We start from the raw sequence: 22,183 nt of genomic DNA on the forward strand, positions 1-22,183 counted from the left end.
ATTACATCTGATTATACGAGGCAGCGGCTGTGGCGAAGCTGTGGTGGCTCAGAATCTTGGATGGGTATAAATAGTCGAGAGTGGCTGCAGTGGGGCATTAGTTAGTGCACGGCAGCTGCGGAGATGCAAACCACGATGACAACGCGACGACTTGGCCTTCTCGGTCTGCTGGTGGTGCTGGGCTGCATAGTCGCCCAGGGCAAACCACATGGCTGGAGCAGCGGTGGCGGTGGCGGTGGCGGTGGCTGGTCCTCGGGCGGATCTGGTGGCAGCAAGGTCATTATCAGCGCCTGGCCATCCAGCGGTGGAGGCGGTTGGTCCTCCGGTGGCGGATCTGGTGGCTGGAAGAGCGGCGGTGGCGGCTGGTCATCAGGTGGATCTGGAGGTGGCTGGAAGAGCGGCGGCTCAGGAGGCTGGCCATCCGGTGGCAGCTCCGGTGGCTGGTCCTCGGGTGGATCCTCCGGCTGGCCAAGTTCCGGCAGTTCCGGCTGGAAGTCAGGCGGCAGCTCGGGATTATCCAGTGCCCTGTCCAGTCTCTCCAGTTGGAAGTCCCAGGCTTTGGGTAGCCTAAGCAGCGGCTGGAAGAGCGGCGGCGGAGGCGGTGGCTGGTCAGCTGGTGGCTCCTCGGGCGGCGGCTGGAAGAGCGGCGGCGGCTCTGGCGGTTGGTCCTCCGGTGGCTCCTCCGCTTGGCCCAGCAAGATCAGCAGCGGCTGGTCCTCCGGCGGTGGTGGAGGTGGTTGGTCCTCCGGAGGAGGCGGCGGCGGCGGCTGGAGCTGGTAAACAGATCCTGGCATCAAGACGACATCCATCCGAGGCAAATCGGCGACGAGACGATACCACTATCCACTGCTCAACATGTACATAGTAATTCCCTGTCCCAAACTTAATCCAACTTTTTTTTTTGTTTTCTGTATCTAACTATGTGAATAAATCTTACAAGAATGTAATTTTGGCCCACTTGTTTTTATTCTTATATTTTAAATATCCTAATATTTTAATATAATTAAAACAGGAATGAAGATAATCAAGGAACTATTTGTGTTTGAAAGTGATAAGAGTTTGTGTGTGTTATAAAGTGATATAATATATAGTAAATTCATTTGCGTAAATACAAATTGTTCATTTTTCAAATTGACGCCATTTTTGTAAAATTCAGAGCTAAAAGTTTTAAAATATGGTTCGCATGTTTAAATTAACGATTTCTATATATTTTGGGAATAGAATAAAGTTCTTGTAGCATATTAGAATTTTTTACAAAATGTTTACTCCCCCAATAATTAAAGTTCCCTCATTTAAAAAAATCCACAAAAATTACAAAATGCATAAACAAAATTTATTAGTATAAAAAAAACAGTAAAAGCAGGAAAATGGGGGCTTTAGATAGGAGAAAAAGAGAAGATTCGAGGGATTGTCTCTATCTCAATGCCATGGAACACAAGTCAGCGTCAGCCGGTGGATAAGCTGCTCCTGGTGGCTCGATTACCAGCCACCGCCGTGCTGCTTGCCACCTCCACCGCCGCCAGCGCCGTACAGGCCACCACCACCACCACCTCCTCCTCCGCCGCCGCCGTGCTTGTTGCCTCCATTTCCGCCCTGCCAGGACACGGAGCTGCCGCGATTGCCGGCCAGGGACTTGCTCGCATGGCCACCGCCTCCTTGGCCACCGCCGCCATAACCTCCTTGTCCTCCGTGGCCACCTGGAAGTGGTAAACAGATTAGGAAAGCATAACCATCTGGTATCGCATAATATTTGAACTCAATACCTTGATTGCCACCTCCGTAGCCTCCTTGTCCACCGCCTCCATGGCCGCCGCCTCCGCCGTTCTTCTGCCAGCCTCCTTGGCCACCGCCTCCATGTCCACCTAGAAGGGAAATGTATATAAGTATTTCATAAAATATAAAATATATTAATATTAATTAAGTGATGATTATTCTAATGAAAACCTCTGTATGCAGATACGTCACAATGCATAAGCCGTTTTTGTAAAATGAGTTGAAGTATATAATCATTTTATTTAAAAATTAAAAAAAGGCAAGAAATATGAACTGCCTCAAATTAAAGCAAAGAAATAGTTCAACTTTAATCATATGCCTAAACATATAGTCACTTACCTTGGCTACCGCCGCCGTAGCCTCCCTGGCCACCGCCTCCATGGCCGCCGCCTCCGCCGTTCTTCTGCCAGCCGCCTTGACCGCCGCCACCACCGCCGTAGCCACCCTGACCACCACCGCCACCGCCGCCGCCGTAGCCACCACCACCGCCTCCACCGCCGAGCAAGCCGGCCGAGGCCACGGCGATCAGCAGGCAACACACGAACACAAGGATCACAGCGCGACGCATCCTTAGAACTTTGGAGTCACTCAAAAAAATATTAGAAAAAAAAGAGGTTGTTGGAGCGACTTAGAACCGCTGTGCAATCACTGCTGGAGGCTCAATACCACTGATGAATTAACCCAGAATTGAGGCACCTTTTTATAGCTCCGAAAGGCGGAAACTTCGGCTGAGTCAGCAGCCTGCCATCCCTCCAACTCCAAGTTGGAGCTCCCAAAGGAAGGTTGAGAACTGCACTTCATGTCGGCACAATGCGGCAAGCAACTTGTCTGGTTCAAAAAAAGTCTCAAGTACGTCGGCGCACTCGGCGGATACGCAATGTGCGCTGTCTGGGAACATCGCGTATACGCCACCGCACCACTTGCAAACTGCTGAGCCATGGCTGCATCATTAATTGCCAGCGCACATGGCACATTTGGCCACGAAACGCCTAGCAATTTGTCTTACAAGTTTACTATATCCATGCGAAATTCTAAGAATATTTGCTTTTTTCATTTTGCTCCATCCATTCAATTTGTTGTTGAATTTTCTTAATTATTATTTTTAGTCTTGCCGCTTGGCAGGGTTAAGTAAAGTTGCAAATTTATGGAACACATTTATCGACGCTGCGGAGTGTGGGAATCTGTGTTTATATTGTTACTTCTGGTATTTACACCCGCATTTTATTTGTTTATTTAATGCACATAGATTTAAAAATGTTGTATAAACTGAGCTTAAACCTTCAATACTTGATATATTGTTAATTGCTTATCGGTGATTTAAGACTTGAATATATCGTTTACAATTTAATAGTGTTTTTATGAAGATTTATGTCGAGAAATTGGGATTTTTCCCACGTCGCAGAGCATTTAAATGGTGCTTTAAAACATAAAAAATATGAATATCATTTTCATTTCGTACCCATGTTTGATTTGGCTTCGTTTCTCGCTATTGCCATGCAATGTTTGCGGCGATTAATCTTCATTTATACAGCAGCAGCAGCAGCAGCAATTCAATCGCCAAATGGAGGAGACACGACTCCGCAGACACTGGTTCAATGTCAATTGGCGTGCAAACATGGCTGGCTGCATACACTCACACACTCAAGTGCATCGCTTACCATAAATTTCATCAACTCCACCGCGAATGTGAACATATAGCCTTTCTTGGCTGCCAACGCGTGCTGCAGACATGTACATATATATACGTTAGCACTTTAGTACATTTGTATTGATGGGGGGCTTAACCCAGAGCCCAGAAAATTGTCTGCACATTGTGGAATTCGAAGTTGGAAACTGGCTAAGTAAGCAATCGCTTTAATATTTTGTATAATCCCACATTAAGACTGGGCTATTAAATAAACACATATAAATAACGTTGTCATTTATGAGGATAAACATAATAAAATCTGACCTTTATTTGTATATGATAACTTAATAAAATGTCGTAAAGGTTCTCTGTGAATAGATACTTGCCACTTCTATTTTCATAAACTATAATTTATAACCACAGTGCCTCCACCTCCAGAGAAGATGATGATCTCCGCTGAACTCCAATCGCATCACCATCACCACCTTGGCCACCAACCCGCTGTTCCACAATCATTTGCGAGATGCATAAAACACTAATAACTGCTCAGTCGGATATTTACTCGTAGTCGGCTCTCGGACTTAGAATGTTAATTGCTAACGATTCAGAATTCAGAGGTGATGCATCAAACAAATGCTAAATGTATGCCTTTGATTTATTCATTTATTTATGCGTTACACAAAAAAAAAGGTAATTAAAAACTATGTTATAAAAACGTGCGGATTGTGAACCAGGTGCGGAGAGAGGGGATTAGGATCGGGATCGGGATCGGGATTGGGATTGGGATTAGAGTTGAGTTTGGGTTGCGTCTTCTAGCGATGGTATATCCTCGAGTCTTTACCACCATCCACTATTGGAGCTGGAGCTGGACCAGCCATTGCTGTTCCATCCGGAGTTGTCGCTGCTCCAGCCAGAGTTTCCACCCCATCCGGAGTTGCCGCCCCATCCGGAATTGCCGCTGCTCCAGCCAGAGTTTCCTCCCCATCCGGAGTTTCCTCCCCAGCCAGAGCCGCCGCCGCCGCCGCCTCCGATCTTTATCACCTTGATGACCTGCGGCTGGGCCACCCAGCCACTGTTCCATCCGGAGCTGCTGCCGCCCCAAGGATTCGATCCCCAGCCCGAGGATCGGACCACTCCGGCCGATACACAGGCCACTAGTGCGCAGAGTACGATGAACACCTTCATTATGTTTGGTTTGGGGTGTTTCAGCTTATAGTCCTGACTTGGAGTGTAAATCCTGGTTGGTTTCGCTGTGCGTCTCGAAGTGTGGCACTCGAATGCTGTAACCACTGGAGCACCACTCGCTATTTATGCCAACTGCAAACTGCGTGGCCCAGACTATGTAATCTGGTCGAGAATCCACAAAATAAATCTCCAGCGGCGGGTGGTTGGGCCAGGCCAGGCCAGGGCAGGCCAGGTCGGGTAATTGCAGTTTATTAAACCACTTTGAGCGTCCGATTCTTGACCAGGGTCAACTGGGTCTGCTTCACAAGCTTTACAAGCAGAAGCCACAACTGGGTAGCCATCAAGCCCAGTCAGCCCAGCCAACCATGTGGCCAAGTTGCAAAATTCGTACATAACTCACACGCTTGATGGATCATTTCCTCGCCTCGCTGCTGGCGGAAACTGCAGCAGCGTCTACACTGCGAGAAAACAACTAGCTGACATGATGTCGAAGTTTCCCTAAATGATTGCTCTGTTAAGCAGTATTTTCGCCAGTGTAGCTTTATGCTTAAGCTCAAGCCGAGCAGTTGGCGTCAGGTGAGTCATTTGTCAAACTGGCAGCTTAAGCCGCAAACGCAGACACTTGCAGATAGTTATGAAGACGGAGATGGAAATGCCGATGCCGCAGCAGATGCAGATGCAGTTGCAGTTGCAGATGCAGATCCCAGGTGAAGGGGCCGAAAAGAAAAAAGATTAACGCCGAGTGGCACAGTGGGGAGATGAGCTCGAAAGGTAACTGGATCTGGGCGCTGGCATTTCCTGATCCTGACAGTCAGCCGAAGGACAAGGGAAAGTCGCCGACAAAACCCCAATCAATGTCTACGTGATGGCTGATTTGTGTATGTTAAATATCACTTGGCCTATAAACAACAAGTTTATAGAGCAAATAGACAACTTTTCAGCCATAAAGATGCAATTCCATCTAGGACATCTAGGCCATTAAAGTGCTAGTCTAGAAATCGATATATCAACGTTCCCAGCGAGAGATGAAATCATCGCTTCCCCGACAACATTCACCAAGTAAGGCGGCTGACCTCAGGTGGCTATACAAACGCATCTGAACCAGATGACATCCACTTCCAATTCCAATTCCACTGACACTGCAATTGAGCCACTGTACCGGGGCGCCACTCGGATAATAGCCAACACAAAACACGAATAAAACAACTGTGGCTTGAGGCTTGTGGCGACACCGCGGCCTCTTTTCCACAGGTTATTTATCTTTCGGTTTTCTTCCACGGCGTATTATAATTTACCCAGTAATTTGTGGCAATAATATGTTCGTACATTATTACCTTGCCCACGAGCTCAAAATGGGAATCAATTATTAGCTGAATGTGGGAGCATTTCATTTTTAAAATGCACCCTGCTCTATTAAGCTGATAATATAATATGGTTACAATGTAACCATTAACGATTATCACTATGTGCTACAATGAAATTTTATTGTTTGGTTTATTTATATTTATTTCAGTTTGCCTTTGCCTTGTACCATTATCCTTCGTTATCACATATATAGGGTATTCCCAGTTCGTGAGCCTGCTACCTATTCCGCTTTGCATAAGCACAGTAAACACAAATTTAATTGAATTGTCAACGCTTAGAAGGCAAAGACCGCAATCGGTTTGAGCCAACAACAAGAGAAAAAAACAAGGCTTATTTCTAGCTTAGGATAGATTAGGGGGCTGTGGACTTGGAGGATGCCTCCTCAGCCGGACAACCAGGATCCCGATTAGGCCGTGGTTGTGGAACTTGGCGCCTCAGTGGTGGTCGTGGACTCGGAGCACTTGCCGCAATGCTCCAGGTGGGCCGATCGCACAATGGAGGCATGCATGCCGAATGGTGACTCGCCGCTGACCTCCAGGAAGTAGTTGCCCTTGGCGGTCTGCGGCACCTGATAGCCCATGGGAACCGGGTCGCCCGGACAGCGGAAGTCGCGCATGCGCGATATGGAATTGCAGCGAACGGCGAGGAAGTTGCGCTCATTTCCGGGGTAAATGGTTTCCGCAAAATATTCCCAGGATCGGGCATGGGCACAGGTCACCGAGAAGCAGCCCGCCGGCAGCGGACCCATGCCGCCCGGATAGAAGTCCACATCGCCCACCGGATCCCGCTTGCCCAGCACTCCCGAATTGCTGTGGATCACATCGACGAAGTGGGCATCTCCGCGCATCAGACCCGAGAGCACTTCACCCTCGTTGAAGCACGGCTTGGCCGGATCCAATCCCGTGATCCTGGGTATCGTCTGATTGGTCAGCTGCTGCAGGTGCCGTCCCGCCGATCCCACTATGTGGGCGCCCAGGCTGTGGCCAATGAGATGGATATTCTCCACCGGCACCAGATCGAGCAGCTTCACCAAGCCCAGGGCGATGTTCTCGCCAATCTCCTCCGTGTTGAAGGCCGACCAGGTGTAGAGGGTATCCACGAAACGAGCAGCATCCACCGCCTGCAATTACACATTTTGCACCAATTATTCAAAGTACACATATATGCATAAGCTGTGTATTATTATTCAAGCAAGTGCTAGGAGTTTTTAAGTATAATGAGAACTTCAAAGCCCGTGGCTTATATATTAGCATTAATTTGAATGAATAATGTGAAGTAGGATGTAAAACATCTAGATTAGATCCGCAGCCTATGTGTTGAACCCCTTCGAAAGAGAATCTAATCTGATCGAAACCTTATCACTTTGAAAACTCAATAATAATAATAAATATTTATATTACAAACTTTTTACCATTGCAAGTTTTAAATGGTATAATTAAATGAATGTGTTTTGTACTTACCACAAAGTTGACATCGCCACGGCAATTATAGGCCTTGGAGAAGACCTCGATGGTGTCCGATCCATTCACGGTGGTGGTCCATCCGGTGGCCAGGATGACCACCTTCTTCTTGGGATCAAACAGCGGACTCCTCCACATGGCCTCGGGACTTGTGAGTGGAAAGTTTTTCCTCATGCACCCCGTTTGCAGCTGGAAGTTCATTTGTTTGATATCCGGCGAGTACTTCGATCTGATTCTGTTTGAATGCAGCGCCTGGGAGCCTGCAAGTTAATTACTTCAATTAGTTCTTTATAATTAGTTGCTTTAAATACTTTAATACTAAATACCTTATAAAAGACTTATTTGATTATTAGACCTGCCAAAAATACTCACATATAATATTCAGCGAGTTGGAGACGAACTCGAATGGATATCCCGCGATGAGCTGCTTGCTGCCATCTAGGAGTCCTTGGGGTGTGGGCAGAATACTGGGACTCACAATGCTGCTGCCCACATTTCCGATGGAATCCAGCACATCCGGAATAGTCCACTCAATGGCGTCGATGGTGGGAACCAGAAGCTGGAGGAGGAGCGCGAGGAGCGGAAGCATCTTTGGCGGAACTCGTCCCATCCTGGACACAAACTCGACGAGAACTGATTGCCGGAAGCCAAATGACAATTGTTTTTATAGCCTCCAGCGGGAGGGGCTCGTGCGACATACACATTGCCTTATATATATACATATATATATATGTATATATATGATTCCAGTCAACTGTGACCATATCGATGTGTGTTCAGATCAGATAAGGTGCACTTGTCACTTAATTAGTTGCCATTTCCATTGCGATTCGTCGCCTTCGCCACATCTCGGCGAGAAATTGAGAAATCTGGCTCAGAGCGAACTGCAGTCGCACGTTCCGAGCTCATCTGCATTTATTTTAATTCTAATCGAAAACTAAAGCAAATCGGAAGGCATTGGCACTCCAAGAGATAACGCCGTGTTATGCAGTCGACAGACAGGGCAACTAGTCGACCGATTAAACACCCTATTACAGCGATTATCAGCTACGAGGCTCGACCTTCAATTCCATTGTTTTCACTCATCAAACACAGATTGTGCTCTAATCTCGGCAAACAAAACAAAAACTGGAATTCCCCAAATCCTTATTCGCCACGTGCTGTCTTCAACTGATAATGGCATAAACAATCTTTCTGTTTACAAACATCCTCCTCAGTCGACTGACAATGCCCCGTGCCATCGGTAGTGTATCAAAATATACACAGCAAATAAAGGGATAGAGGTTAGTGTAATAATTTAGTTCCACATTTCTTTACAAATTAATTCCTATCAACTTGTAGTCAGAAAATAAATAAAGTGATTTAATTACATTATTATTTGCATTGATTCTTTCTTATTTCGGCAATCAACTCATTTATCTTAATGTACACTGAAGAAATAAATACATGTATATAAAATGTTTGAGTTAAATACTTTTTTTTTATTTAATTACATTTTTATTTAACCCAAAGAATGTATATACCATATTTTGCACAATTATCTCTAATAAATTTTTTAATAAATTCCAATAACTCACTTTTGTTTTCTGATATGTTCTTTGCTGAAATTTGAAGCTACTTAAGAAGTAGATGTACTAGGTGTTCCAGTGTAAGGTCAATTCTCACGTACTTAACATCAAATAGTGCCTCCGGTTACGACATCAGGGCCATATTAATGGCCATATTAATGCGGGCCCATTGCTCACCGCTTACTTGCCATTCCGTATTCCCCGATCTCGGCTCCCAATCTCCAAGCCATTGTCATTCCGTCGACGTGCCCTGGACAATTTTAGTGGCTCTCGGCCCAAGCGAAGAGACGTCACAAAAGAATTCACTTGGCGTTGACATCAGCTTTCGGCGATTTCTCACACAAATCACGCAGTTCTCCATTCTCAATTCTCAATTCTCCGGAAGACGCAAGGTGGGGGGCTCAACTGGGGTTTGTCCTTGAAATTATCAGGGAAAATCCCTGCGGCATCTATTTGTGAATGTGCATTTGCCTAACAAATGACATATAATATTTGTGAGTTGCTTAGGTAATATAGGTGATGTAACATATCTTTAAAATATAACATAAAACTTGGCTGCACATTACAGTTTTAATTGCGTTTCTTTTTAAACTATAAATTCAATTTTTAAAGTATATATTCATGTATATATTCATGCACAAGCTCCACATTCCGTGGACGAGTTGGTGTAGCTCTGCAGATTGGCGTTTGGGCCATAGGGCTGCACTGCATTGGCGGCCACGTAGAACAGCCCCAGATCCGTGGGCTTGGCGGCATAGCCCATCACGGTGTCCGTGTCCTTGCAATCGTTTCCGAGCAGCAGTTCCGAATAGCGCTTGCATCGCCGGGCCAGAAAGTCATTCTCATTGGACGGATACAACGTTTCCGTCCAGTAGTCCACAGCCCGCTGGTGCGAACAGCTAATCGGATCGAGGTCCTCACAACCCGACTTGAAGGGAAACCGTCCCTGGACAAAGAAGTCCGCATCTCCGGCCCGCTTCGATGTGCCCAGCATGCCGGGATTCGTGTGGATAATGTCCACAAATCGGGCATCGCCACTCCGCAGACCCTCCAGATCGTTGCCATCGTAGAAACATGGGTTAGCCGGATCCAGTCCGGTGATTCTGTGCAGGATTAGGCCCCCCGACATCTGGCGATAGTTTCGGCCCGTCGAGCCGGCTATCTGGGCGCCCAGGCTGTGGCCCACCAAATGGAACCGCTTGGTCACATAGCTCGTATCCAGCCGGAGCAGCGCCGTGGCCAGATAGGCTCCAATTGCCTCTGTGTTCAGGGCCGACCATGTGTACAGGGTGTCTATGAAGTTAGCGGCATCTAGAACCTGGAAACAGGTGCATTTGTAATGACTACAGTGTGATATACTCAAGGTAATTAACAGATAAATATCTCCCTCTCTCCTAGTTTATCTGTATCTTTTAAACCTGTAGATGGATGGGTTGTATAGCGACTCACCAAGACATTGGTATCATTGCGACAACGATAGGCTTTGGTCACGGGGCCACTATTAGAGTTGTTAATGCTCGACTTCCAGCCGGTGATGAACAAGACAGTGGGTCGATCCTTGTAAAACCCTTTAGTATTCCATAACTGCTCCGCCTGCGTCAGTGGAATGCTGGTGTTCTGACAATCATCCGACGAACGGAGCAAAAAACTCATGCGCGACATGTCCGGTATTAGTTTGGATCTCAACACTCCCAGATCCACGATGGTGCTGCATATGTAGTTCAGGGTGGAGAAGGCCAAGTCCAGGGGCACGCCAAAGGCGAACTGACTCAACTGATTCTGCAGGTAATTGAGCAGCTGCTCCTGATACGAACCCGTCTCCGCTTTATTTCTTAAAGCAGTTAAGCCTTCACTTGTCTTGTTTCTTACAATGTCCCTGGATTTCTTTAAGACATCTCGTGGTTCACTTGAGATTAGACCTGTGAATGCATCTACAATCTTCGAACTTTTCGCAATTTGAGGTACAATATGTTTTAAGTTATCAGGCATCAAACTGTCTAGACTTGAAAGTCCATCAGCCTTAATGGTCTCAGCCATCCCAGCAAGCACCACCACCAGCACCACCAGAATCAAAGAAGAAGACATGGTAATCCAAAAGATACTGTAAAATCACCTACACATGGCTGCCCTTTTATACGAAGGCCAAGTGATATGCATGCATATATATATCTCAATATATATAGGTATATATATTTCTTTTCAGTCATTCCAAACAAAATTTATCACTCGCCGAGCTGAAAATGTTTTATTCTAAGACACGAAATCACGATATAGGCCACTTTCCACGTGTCCGAGCCTCACGAACTACTTGGTCTTGCAAAATCCAGGTAGCAATCGCAAAATTTCCTCGCAAAAATTTTGCGTTAGGAAATGTTGCATCGGCTGCCAAAAAGCGAGCCACCTAATAACCACCTTGCTCCGCTCCCAATTACTCACCGCCCACACAATCAACGAAAAGCAAAAAGTACAAAATGAAAACAAGAGTTAGTCGGGTGTCTCGACCATATAATACCCATTGCTCAGAAGAAGTTAGAGAAAGACGGAAGCAAATGAACTGGCAGACACGGTTATATCTAGTGATGCTGATCAAGAATATATAGTATATATCCATAGTCGAAAGTGCATTCATCTGCCTGTTACATAGCTCTCAACGAATGTAATACTCCCCTTTACGCAAAGACTAACGGGTATACAAATTAAAAACAAAACAAGCGGCGCTTTTACATTGGCAATTTGTGTGCCCCACTGCTGGTGTTACTGCCGATGTTCGTTGATGTTGCCGGCACGCAACCCGCCAGCAACTGGCAACTATTAGCCACAACCAGCAACCAGCTAACAGCTACCAGCTAACAGCTACCAGCAACATGGAATAAACAGGGGCAATCAGAAGCGGCAAGAGCCCAAATGCGAGTGCTTCCAGTTGGCCATTTGGCTGGTGGATTTACAGATTAATACGACTACTAATTATTCACACTGGCCGACTTCGGAGAAATGCCGAGCTGCACCCAAAGAAAAATCAATATAACTGTCATTCCTACTATGGTAATACGTATTATAGAAGTAACCAATTAAATAACAAATATTCTACCTATTTTTACTCATGTTTTATTAGTCAATTATATAAGAGTGTTATAAAATAAATGTTATAAATAAAATATCATTTAACTGGAATATATTCACCTTGTTTATTATTTGTTTAATTATTAATATTTATTTAATAAGAGTACCCCCGCGACGTTACAACCGATCTTCTAAGTTTTTGAATCGACAAATGTTCATATGTACATCGGTAGCGGTTTTGTTTCGCTTTTCCAGCTTTTGCAATCGTGCTCCGTGCTCCATATATGGAGTATATAGTAAGCACCCATATCTGGTGGGGAATGGGAATATGGGTGAGTGTGTCGTGTGTCAGACGCATCGAGCTGCGAATTTTTTGGAAAATACTGGCCATCGAGCGCGGACTTCTCGCTCTGCTGGCTTCTTGTGCTTTTAATTGCAGTCGAGGGACTCATGAAATCGAAATCAATTCAGATTGCTCTATATATATATCTATAGACTATAATTTGGAGTCAGTTGGAGATATGGATTTATGTAAGACTCGCTTGTAACAAAATGTATAAACTACATAAAGATATAAACTATAAGCTTATTAAACAGGTGCTGTTCTCAGAATGAATTCTTGGGTATATATTTATATTACAGTCTTTGCAACTTTGCCTATTTAAGAATGCAAAATAAAAAGCAATGAGTTAATTGCACTTTTTGGCCACTTTGCACAATGGACACATCTCACTGCATTGTTTGGGCCGATAAATGTACACCTTCAGCATACTACATACATACATACATATGTATATGCGAATGACTCTTTATATTTGCCATTCTACTTCCACTATTTGCTGTTGATAAACCCAATTAGTTGGCCTGTGCCAAAAATCCGGCGGGGCTTCCGCCTCAAGTGCAAATAGGCGGAGGGTTAAGGCCCACAGGGATGCCACAGATGACGCAATGGACCAAATGTTGAGAACGGGCCTAATGGACAAAAGCCAAAATGGTCGAAGAGCCAAAAAAATAATTGAGAAGACGAAAATTATTACGTATACGCACCATTGCAACAGGCTTTTCAATGGCCCCGCCACTTAGACGTCGACGTAATGCGGAGTAAGTGCAGCAAATTATCAGCTCCAGCCGAACGAGCGGCCAGCAGGCAGATGTCCGTTGCAACATTTTTTTTTCTGTGTGTTTCGCCTTTTTTCGCTCGCCAAACAAAACAAACGACTGTGTGTAAAAGTCGGCGGAAAATGTTGGAAAATGCAGGAAAATGCGGCATGTATTTGCGGTCGAATGTGAGTGCTTCGAGCATATAAAATCCAATGCAGTTGCTAGCAGTAAATTAGTTGACTCGAAACATTTCGCCGCGTCGGTTAAATCACTTCTACTTGCATATCCAACCATGTTCACCACCTATCGCCTGAAACTGATGATCCTGCTGGGTCAACTGCTGCTCGGCATCCACGGTTATCCTTTGGGCGATGATGTGTCCTCCAATGCAGTCGTCCATTCGGCGGGACTCTTGGGTCACTATGCCGGCGGACTGACTGGCGGCGAGGCCTTGTCCAAGCTGGACTTCAGCACATCCTCGCATGAGTTTGGCGCCTCCGGGGAGGCGGATCACTTGGGCTCCCTGGGCGATCACCTGGGCGAGGAGAGCTTCCCGGCGGATTATGGCAGCAGCGATGCCGGCGAGGAGTACGCCGAGGCCAGCGAGGTACACGCCCACTACGAGGACCACAAGGCTGTGCCCGGCATCGATCATGGCAAGGGCGCCTTCAGCTACAGCACCCTGTACGAGTTCAAGGATCGGGATGAGCACGAACTGCACCACATCCAGCACCAGGCACTCGAACAGCAGGTGGAGCACCAGGCGGAGCACCAGCACGACCTGTCGGAGCACCACCTGGCGGAGCACCACCAGCTGGAGGATCTCTACTAAGACTGTGATAGTCGCACCCCAGACCTAGCAATATGCTCAAAGTTTATCTTATTCTAAAACTGTTTTTTTTTAACGATTATTAAAATATTGAAATAAATATAATTTAAAACATGTAAATATTGTATTTTTGTTGAAAATCGTTTTTTCTGTTTTTTGATAACTTTATTTTCACTATTTTGATCACAGCATTGGAAATAGTGGTCCAAATATGGAATGCTGTACCTCGTTGAGCTCGTATTTAAATTTCCAAACGAACTGTGATCAAAAATTGAAATTCTAATTTTTTCAATTTTTTTGCAAATTTGGATGAACAAAATGGTCAAAAAATGCGAAAATTTGGCCAACAATTATATGTTTGGTTAGTATTGGTAATCAGGAGTACAAAAATGTAATTTTGTTAGCTTTCCGACCATTTTTGGCCAAGTTACCAATCGTAAATATTGAATTATATATTGAATTCCGCACAATTAATATAGCCGAAACAAATAATTCCCAACTTGTTTTGGCTAAATTTTACTTACATGTCCTTTGTCATACGCACCCCGCACCCCGCACCCCGCACCCCGCACCCCCCCCGCACCCCGCACCCCGCACCCCGCACCCCGCACCCCGCCCCGCACCCCGCACCCCGCACCCCGCACCCCGCACCCCGCACCCCGCACCCCGCACCCCGCACCCCGCACCCCGCACCCCGCACCCCGCACCCGCACCCCGCACCCCGCACCCCGCACCCCGCACCCCGCACCCCGCACCCCCGCACCCCGCACCCCGCACCCCGCACCCCGCACCCCGCACCCCGCACCCCGCACCCCGCACCCCGCACCCCGCACCCCGCACCCCGCACCCCGCACCCCGCACCCGCACCCCGCACCCCGCACCCCGCACCCCGCACCCCGCACCCCGCACCCCGCACCCCGCACCCGCACCCCGCACCCCGCACCCCGCACCCCGCACCCCGCACCCCGCACCCCGCACCCCGCACCCCGCACCCCGCACCCCGCACCCCGCACCCCGCACCCCGCACCGCACCCCGCACCCCGCACCCCGCACCCCGCACCCCGCACCCCGCACCCCGCACCCCGCACCCCGCACCCCGCACCCCCGCACCCCGCACCCCCCCCCCCCCCCCGCACCCCGCACCCCGCACCCCGCACCCCGCACCCCGCACCCCGCACCCCGCACCCCCGCAATTTCCAATCGAACTGTGTTTACAGAAAAAATTTTATTTTTTTTTCAATTTTTTCCCAATTTTTGATGATGATTTTTGGATTTTGGCCGAAAATTGATTTTCTGTGTTTTTGCGATTTAAATATCAGTATTTTGATCAGAACATTCGAAATATTGGTCCAATTATGGAATGTCATATCTCGTTGAGTTCGTAATTAAATTTCCAATCGAACTGTGTTTACAGAAAAAATTTAATTTTTTTTAAATTTTTTTCCAATTTTTGATGATGGTTTTTGGATTTTGGCCGAAAATTGATTTTCTGTGTTTTTGCGATTTAAATATCAGTATTTTGATCAGAACATTCGAAATATTGGCCCAAATATGGAATGTCATATCTCGTTGAGTTCGTAATTAAATTTCCAATCGAACTGTGTTTACAGAAAAAATTTAATTTTTTTTCAATTTTTTTCCAATTTTTGATGATGATTTTTGGATTTTGGCCGAAAATTGATTTTCTGTGTTTTTGCGATTTAAATATCAGTATTATGATCAGAACATTCGAAATATTGGTCCAAATATGGAATGTCATATCTCGTTGAATTCGTAACTAAATTTCCAATCGAACTGTGTTTACAAAAAAAATTTAATTTTTTTTCAATTTTTTTCCAATTTTTGATGATGATTTTTGGATTTTGGCCGAAAATTGATTTTCTGTGTTTTTGCGATTTAAATATCCGTATTTTGATCAGAACATTCAAAATATTGGTCCAAATATGGAATGTCATATCTCGTTGAGTGCGTAATTAAATTTCCAATCGAACTGTGTTTACAGAAAAAATTTAATTTTTTTTAAATTTTTTTCCAATTTTTGATGATGGTTTTTGGATTTTGGCCGAAAATTGATTTTCTGTGTTTTTGCGATTTAAATATCAGTATTTTGATCAGAACATTCGAAATATTGGCCCAAATATGGAATGTCATATCTCGTTGAGTTCGTAATTAAATTTCCAATCGAACTGTGTTTACAGAAAAAATTTAATTTTTTTTCAATTTTTTTCCAATTTTTGATGATGATTTTTGGATTTTGGCCGAAAATTGATTTTCTGTGTTTTTGCGATTTAAATATCAGTATTATGATCAGAACATTCGAAATATTGGTCCAAATATGGAATGTCATATCTCGTTGAATTCGTAACTAAATTTCCAATCGAACTGTGTTTACAAAAAAAATTTAATTTTTTTTCAATTTTTTTCCAATTTTTGATGATGATTTTTGGATTTTGGCCGAAAATTGATTTTCTGTGTTTTTGCGATTTAAATATCCGTATTTTGATCAGAACATTCAAAATATTGGTCCAAATATGGAATGTCATATCTCGTTGAGTGCGTAATTAAATTTCCAATCGAACTGTGTTTACAGAAAAAATTTAATTTTTTTTTAAATTTTTTTCCAATTTTTGATGATGATTTTTGGATTTTGGCCGAAAATTGATTTTCTGTGTTTTTGCGATTTAAATATCAGTATTTTGATCAGAACATTCGAAATATTGGTCCAAATATGGAATGTCATATCTCGTTGAGTTCGTAATTAAATTTCCAATCGAACTGTGTTTACAGAAAAAATTTAATTTGTTTTTCAATTTTTTTCCAATTTTTGATGATGATTTTTGGATTTTGGCCGAAAATTGATTTTCTGTGTTTTTGCGATTTAAATATCAGTATTTTGATCAGAACATTCAAAATATTGGTCCAAATATGGAATGTGATATCTCGTTGAATTCGTAATTAAATTTCCAATCAAACTGTGTTTACAGAAAAAATTTAATTTTTTTTTCAATTTTTTTCCAATTTTTGATGATACTTTTTGGGTTTTGGCCGAAAATTGATTTTCTGTGTTTTTGCGATTTAAATATCAGTATTTTGATCAGAACATTCAAAATATTGGTCCAAATATGGAATGTGATATCTCGTTGAATTCGTAATTAAATTTCCAATCAAACTGTGTTTACAAAAAAAATTTAATTTTTTTTCAAATTTTGTCTTGTGCCTTTATAATGAACTCTACGAGTAACGGGTATAATGAATTGAAAACAGCTTTTGATGTCAAAATTGTAACAAAACATGGCCACGTATTTTAGAAAATCTAATAAATGAAAATGATATCCTTGATATTAATTAAATAGCAAGCTGCATATTTAGCCAATTCAAATTTGAAGACGAAGCTAATTTTACAAATTTTGATACATAAAAATTTACCAATCTTTTGTAAACCTCGAAAACCCATATATTTTATAGCAATTTTATTGAATAACAAATTGAAAACAAAAAAAAACCTAAGCACTAAAAATAATAAGACCGCTGAACAGTAGTTTTTTATAATAGCTTGTAAACTGTTTTGCGATGAACCCATTTAGCGACCGTGGGAGTGGACAACTTGATGCTGCGGCAATTTGAGTTGCGAAAAATCCACATTATCATTGACCACGATGCGGTGTTCATGGATCGCAGGTACCGATGGTATCGATGATATCGATGGAATCGTTGGAATCACCGAATGTGGCAGGTGCGAAGCCGCCAAGGTGTCCACATAGAAATGCGGCCAGGGATTTCCCAGTGACGAGGAGTACGAGCTGGGCACCAGCAGCAGATGAGGCTGCTCCGTATCCGGCGCTAGTTGAAGAACACCCGAGGTAATGTGTATGGGTGGTCCATAGCCTGCATATACATACATATAATCAAAAACCGCAAATAAGTAACTCACTTCAAATAGCATTACGCATACGCACCGTGGCTGGACGGCAGCTCCTTCTCCACCGCATGACCGCGTACTAAAGCCGCAACAACCACTGGCAAAATAAACAATTTTACATTAAGCACTTGCATTTTGTTTGGCCAACTTGTTCAAGTGGCTCGCTGCTTTTATATTCGCCGGCGAACGGATGTTCTTGGTCTTGGATGAACGCCCATCGGTGACGATGGTGACGATTTTGGATGACTGCACCTGGAATCGCATGACACTTGGTCGATTAAGATCGTGGAATCTATTCTAATCAATTATCCAATTAGCAAACGATTTCATCAACTATCATACATTTTCATGTAAGCCTAAAAGATTCTATAAAATTTGTAAGCACCAAGGAATATGTTTATCTAATTTAATGTTCGCTTATTGACCTATAAACAATATCCCCTTTCTTTTAAATTCTTGCATACCTCCCTTACACTAAATCCCTTTCTTTTGAATATGTGTACGTCTATAAGCCATCTTTTTATGAGAAAATAAAAACACTAAGCACTTATTATAATCAAATGCAAATTATAACCCTATAAACCAGAATCTGCCGCTATCTCTCGGTCCCTCGAACTTGGCCTTGTTCTCAGGGCCCTCGGCGCGATCTCTTCAGATCCGGAATTGGAATATGAATCGCAACCGATTCGTTTGGAGTTAGCAACTGGGTGTTAATTTGGCTTAGAATCAATAACACGATGAACCCTAAAAAACCCCGAAAAATAGTTATACTCGTACATATCCATATACTATGTGGCAGACAGACGAATTTGTCTGAGATATTGGCGATTACATAACAATATCAGGGTATCGGGTATATTGATTTATTTTTATGTACACATCGATCGAACAAAAAAATACAGTTATTCGTTTTAGAACTAGAAAAAAAATAGTTGAGTACGGTTAGGTTAGGATAGATTTTTGGATCCTTGAGCGGTATAGGGCTAACTCAATGGCTACATCGCCTAGCAGCCCACCAGCTTCTCGAAGATGCCGCCGCGCTTCCAGCCGCCGTTGAATCCACCAGAGAATCCAGCATTGGAACCGCCATTGTAGCCACCGTTGAAGCCACCGTCGTAGCCACCGTTGTAGCCAGCGTTGTAGCCACTGTTGTATCCACCAGCGGAAGCGGAAGCGGCAGCGGAGGAGGAGGCACTGGAGTAGCTGGACTCCACGGCAGGTGGTCCGTAAACCTGGGCGGGTGCGCGATCCTCATCGACGATCAGCTTGATGGTCTTCACGACCTGCTGGCTCTGTGGCTGCGGGGCGTAGGACACGGGAGCGGGCGCGTAGCTGATGGCAGCTGGAGCTGGAGCTGGGGCAGAGTAACGCACCACTGGAGCTGGAGCAGGAGCGGAGTAGGTCACAGCGGGAGCGGGAGCGGAGTAGGTCACAGCGGGCGCTGGAGCGGAGTAGGTAACAGCGGGAGCAGCCTGCACACGCACCACGGGAGCGGGAGCTGGAGCGGAGTAGGTCACGGGAGCAGGAGCAGGGGCGGAGTAGGTCACAGCTGGGGCAGCCTGAACGCGCACCACGGGAGCTGGAGCAGAGTAGGTCACAGCTGGGGCAGGAGCTGGAGCGGAGTAGGTCACTGCAGGAGCTGGAGCGGAGTAGGTCACAGCGGGAGCTGGAGCAGAGTAGGTAACAGCAGGAGCAGGAGCAGAGTAGGTAACAGCAGGAGCGGGAGCAGGAGCAGAGTAGCTCACAGCTGGAGCAGGAGCGGAGTAGGAGCTGGCGCTGGCACTGGAAGAGGCGCTGGACGAGTATCCGCCGTAGTTGCCGCCGTAGCCGGCCGAACGTCCGTAGGAGTAAGAGGGCTGCTCCACCACCTTGATGACCTTGATGACCTGCTCGCCGCCACCATAACCGCCGCCATAACCGCCGCCATAGTTGCCTCCATAGCTGCCGCTGCTGCTGCTGGCGGAAGAGGACGAGGAGCCACCGTATCCGGAGCTGTACACCGGGCGGCTGGGCTGGCTGTAGTATCCCTGATTGTAGCCGCCGGAGTATCCGCCGCTGCCATAGCCGCCTCCATAGCCACCGCTGCCGGAGCTGCCGGAGCTGCCGCCACCCAGACCGCCGCCAATGGCCTTCAGCAGGGCCAACTTGGCGCCCAGCAGGGCGTCGGAGGGAACTGGGGCCGAAAGGGCCAAAAGGGCCAGCGAAACGCAAACGTACAGCTTCATGGTGATGCTAGTGGTGCTAGTGGTGATGCTGGTGGTGCTACTGATGCTGCCGGCAACCTGAACGAAACTCAACTGATGGCCCAAATCGAGGCGAGGCACTAATTTATAGCCGGCCAACAGCCGTGTGCGCTTGTGTAGTTCTAAACTATGCTCCCTCCAGTCAACGAGATGCGATGAGATGAGATGCCCCCAGCACAGATGTTTGCTTAATTCATAAATGGTTACTTATGGGCTAAAAGAGGCGAGACAAGCCAATACAACCCCATACAACCCAAGACAAGTCAGTTGGCCGCTCGACGAAATGTATTCCAAATCTGGGCGGGGCCCTGAGCCACCGGCTGGCTGTCTGACTGTCTGTCTGTCCATATGTCACCTCAACTACTTAACCATCAAGTGAGATATTTTCTCGCATCAACCGGCACGGCACAAAATACATAGTTAAATAAATCCACGGCTCAAGAGCGTTACGGATTCGCAAGAAGCTCGGGTAATTCCCCAATTAGCACTGAGGGAAATATTTCGACTCGGACTGAAAGATCTAAAGCAATGAACACCTAAATATCTATCAATATAGATATGTGCTATTAAATCAAAATATTTTGTGGGTAGTGAGTAAGTGCATGTGACTTGCATTCTAAAGAATGTCTACAAACGGTGGGGAAGTTCTAACAGGCAATGCAATGCGGCTTGCATATTAATTGTCTGTCGTATTTATTGTCCCAATTTCTATCAATTTCATATAGTAGCAAATCAAAATGTTCTTTTAATATTTATTTCTTAATTTGATTTGTTAAAATATGCAACACAATTTTAAAATCTATATCAAATACTTATGCATATTTATATATGCACTTAAATACACCCCACAATTTCGCGCAGTGTACGCTGGCACATGTGCGTGGCCAAATGTATTGGCATTGTCACTCATTCAGCCCCCGAAATCGTATGCATGACTCCACGTAGCCAAGGGGCTCAGCGGGTTGGAGCCTCGCCAATATCCAAATAGCCAAATATCCAAATGGCCAAAAATCCGAAAATCCAAGTAACCCAAGCACGCCCAGAAATCTTCGCTCATCTCGGATTTCGACCCGAAAACCTGTCCCATCCACGTTCACGTTTTCTGACGCACTCCCTCCCATCTGAGATCAAATATTACATATATGTAAATGCCGCTTTTTGGAACCCTTTGTATTATTTCTATTGATCTAGACGTTTATGCAAATTGGGTCACCAAAAAAAACAAAAAGAAATAAAGAAGAACCCTCCAAATATGCATGTTTGTTCCATCTGGCGAAATTTTCTGTTCCCATAATTCGACAACTGGTTTTATCTCTCGTAGCACGAGAGTATCGTAAAATACATTTTATGGACAGATGCGTGGAATTTTAGGCAGTTTTGCAGCACAAGCAACTAGTTGATAGGTTTATTACTCTTTTATTTTTTACAAAAGTTTTAAACAATTTCAATGCGTTTTAAGATTACAAAGATTCTATTTGATTTCTAAGCAATATTACAAGTTTCTAAGCCTGAATGTATGTAGTTACTTAATTACTTATACATAAGTACATTTACATTTGTTTTTAACTAACTAAGATTAGTTTTAAACCTGGTTCAAAATATTTAATTGTTCAGACACATGCTGTATTTTCTACTATTTTTATTTCATTTTTTTATCATTAAATGTCTGAGCATTGCAAATATTAAATCACAGCCAATTTACACATTCCCATTTACAGATTGTGTACATTTTTTCTCCCGGCTTTTGTGGTTTCGGTGGTTCGCTGGTTTGGTGGTTCGGTGGTTTGGTGGTGCTCAAGTGGTTGAAGTGGCTAGAGTTGAAGATGGAAATGAAGATGGAGCTGGTCCAGCTCAACCAATTTGCACCCATGAGGCGTACAGCATTCTCGGCCGAACATTATGTGTTTTTTTCTTGGGCTTGGCTCTTGTGACTTTGACTTTGGTTTTGCTTTTGGTTTTTGGCACTTGATTAACATTAACAGTTTTCTTAAGCTCACGATCTGCAGTTCGATGAGCTGAGAGGGGGTTTTGGGGGGCGAAAAGGGTTAAAGCC

General features: G+C 44.9%; 8 protein-coding genes across 8 annotated transcripts; 2 read left to right on the forward strand and 6 right to left on the reverse strand.

Annotated features, from left to right (window-relative positions):
- The first annotated feature begins 115 nt into the window (after positions 1-115).
- On the forward strand, positions 116-913 carry LOC122624525 (loricrin). The gene has a single exon (XM_043804133.1). It carries the CDS (start codon positions 124-126, stop codon positions 778-780), a length of 657 nt encoding a protein of 218 aa, XP_043660068.1. The 5' UTR covers positions 116-123; the 3' UTR covers positions 781-913.
- A 566-nt stretch (positions 914-1,479) lies between these two features.
- Positions 1,480-2,341, reverse strand: LOC122624819 (glycine-rich protein DOT1). The gene is made up of 3 exons (XM_043804534.1): positions 2,113-2,341; positions 1,764-1,862; positions 1,480-1,697 (listed from the first exon to the last, which is right to left on the reverse strand). The coding sequence occupies exons 1-3, from the start codon at positions 2,339-2,341 to the stop codon at positions 1,480-1,482; spliced, it is 546 nt and encodes a 181-aa protein (XP_043660469.1).
- A 1,718-nt stretch (positions 2,342-4,059) lies between these two features.
- LOC122624802 (uncharacterized transmembrane protein DDB_G0289901) lies at positions 4,060-4,659 on the reverse strand. Its single transcript, XM_043804503.1, has one exon. The coding sequence runs from the start codon at positions 4,583-4,585 to the stop codon at positions 4,238-4,240; it is 348 nt and encodes a 115-aa protein (XP_043660438.1). The 5' UTR covers positions 4,586-4,659; the 3' UTR covers positions 4,060-4,237.
- A 1,401-nt stretch (positions 4,660-6,060) lies between these two features.
- On the reverse strand, positions 6,061-8,053 carry LOC122623364 (vitellogenin-3). Its single transcript, XM_043802483.1, has 3 exons — positions 7,783-8,053; positions 7,411-7,670; positions 6,061-7,070 (listed from the first exon to the last, which is right to left on the reverse strand). The coding sequence occupies exons 1-3, from the start codon at positions 8,018-8,020 to the stop codon at positions 6,357-6,359; spliced, it is 1,212 nt and encodes a 403-aa protein (XP_043658418.1). The 5' UTR covers positions 8,021-8,053; the 3' UTR covers positions 6,061-6,356.
- A 1,476-nt stretch (positions 8,054-9,529) lies between these two features.
- Positions 9,530-11,063, reverse strand: LOC122624807 (phospholipase A1). The gene is made up of 2 exons (XM_043804517.1): positions 10,428-11,063; positions 9,530-10,296 (listed from the first exon to the last, which is right to left on the reverse strand). Exons 1-2 carry the CDS (start codon positions 11,061-11,063, stop codon positions 9,610-9,612), a joined length of 1,323 nt encoding a protein of 440 aa, XP_043660452.1. The 3' UTR covers positions 9,530-9,609.
- Positions 11,064-13,431: 2,368 nt separating this feature from the next.
- Positions 13,432-13,971, forward strand: LOC122624877. Its single transcript, XM_043804620.1, has one exon. It carries the CDS (start codon positions 13,432-13,434, stop codon positions 13,969-13,971), a length of 540 nt encoding a protein of 179 aa, XP_043660555.1.
- A 3,577-nt stretch (positions 13,972-17,548) lies between these two features.
- LOC122624871 lies at positions 17,549-18,151 on the reverse strand. The gene is given in 3 exon segments (XM_043804613.1): positions 17,549-17,853; positions 17,925-18,036; positions 18,038-18,151. Coding segments are annotated over 3 exon segments (531 nt in total).
- A 583-nt stretch (positions 18,152-18,734) lies between these two features.
- Positions 18,735-20,545, reverse strand: LOC122624182 (skin secretory protein xP2). Its single transcript, XM_043803641.1, has one exon. The coding sequence runs from the start codon at positions 20,110-20,112 to the stop codon at positions 18,892-18,894; it is 1,221 nt and encodes a 406-aa protein (XP_043659576.1). The 5' UTR covers positions 20,113-20,545; the 3' UTR covers positions 18,735-18,891.
- Between the last annotated feature and the right edge of the window lie 1,638 nt (positions 20,546-22,183).

This window comes from Drosophila teissieri, chromosome X (assembly GCF_016746235.2).
Source record: "Drosophila teissieri strain GT53w chromosome X, Prin_Dtei_1.1, whole genome shotgun sequence".
Taxonomy (NCBI): Eukaryota; Metazoa; Arthropoda; class Insecta; order Diptera; family Drosophilidae; genus Drosophila; species Drosophila teissieri.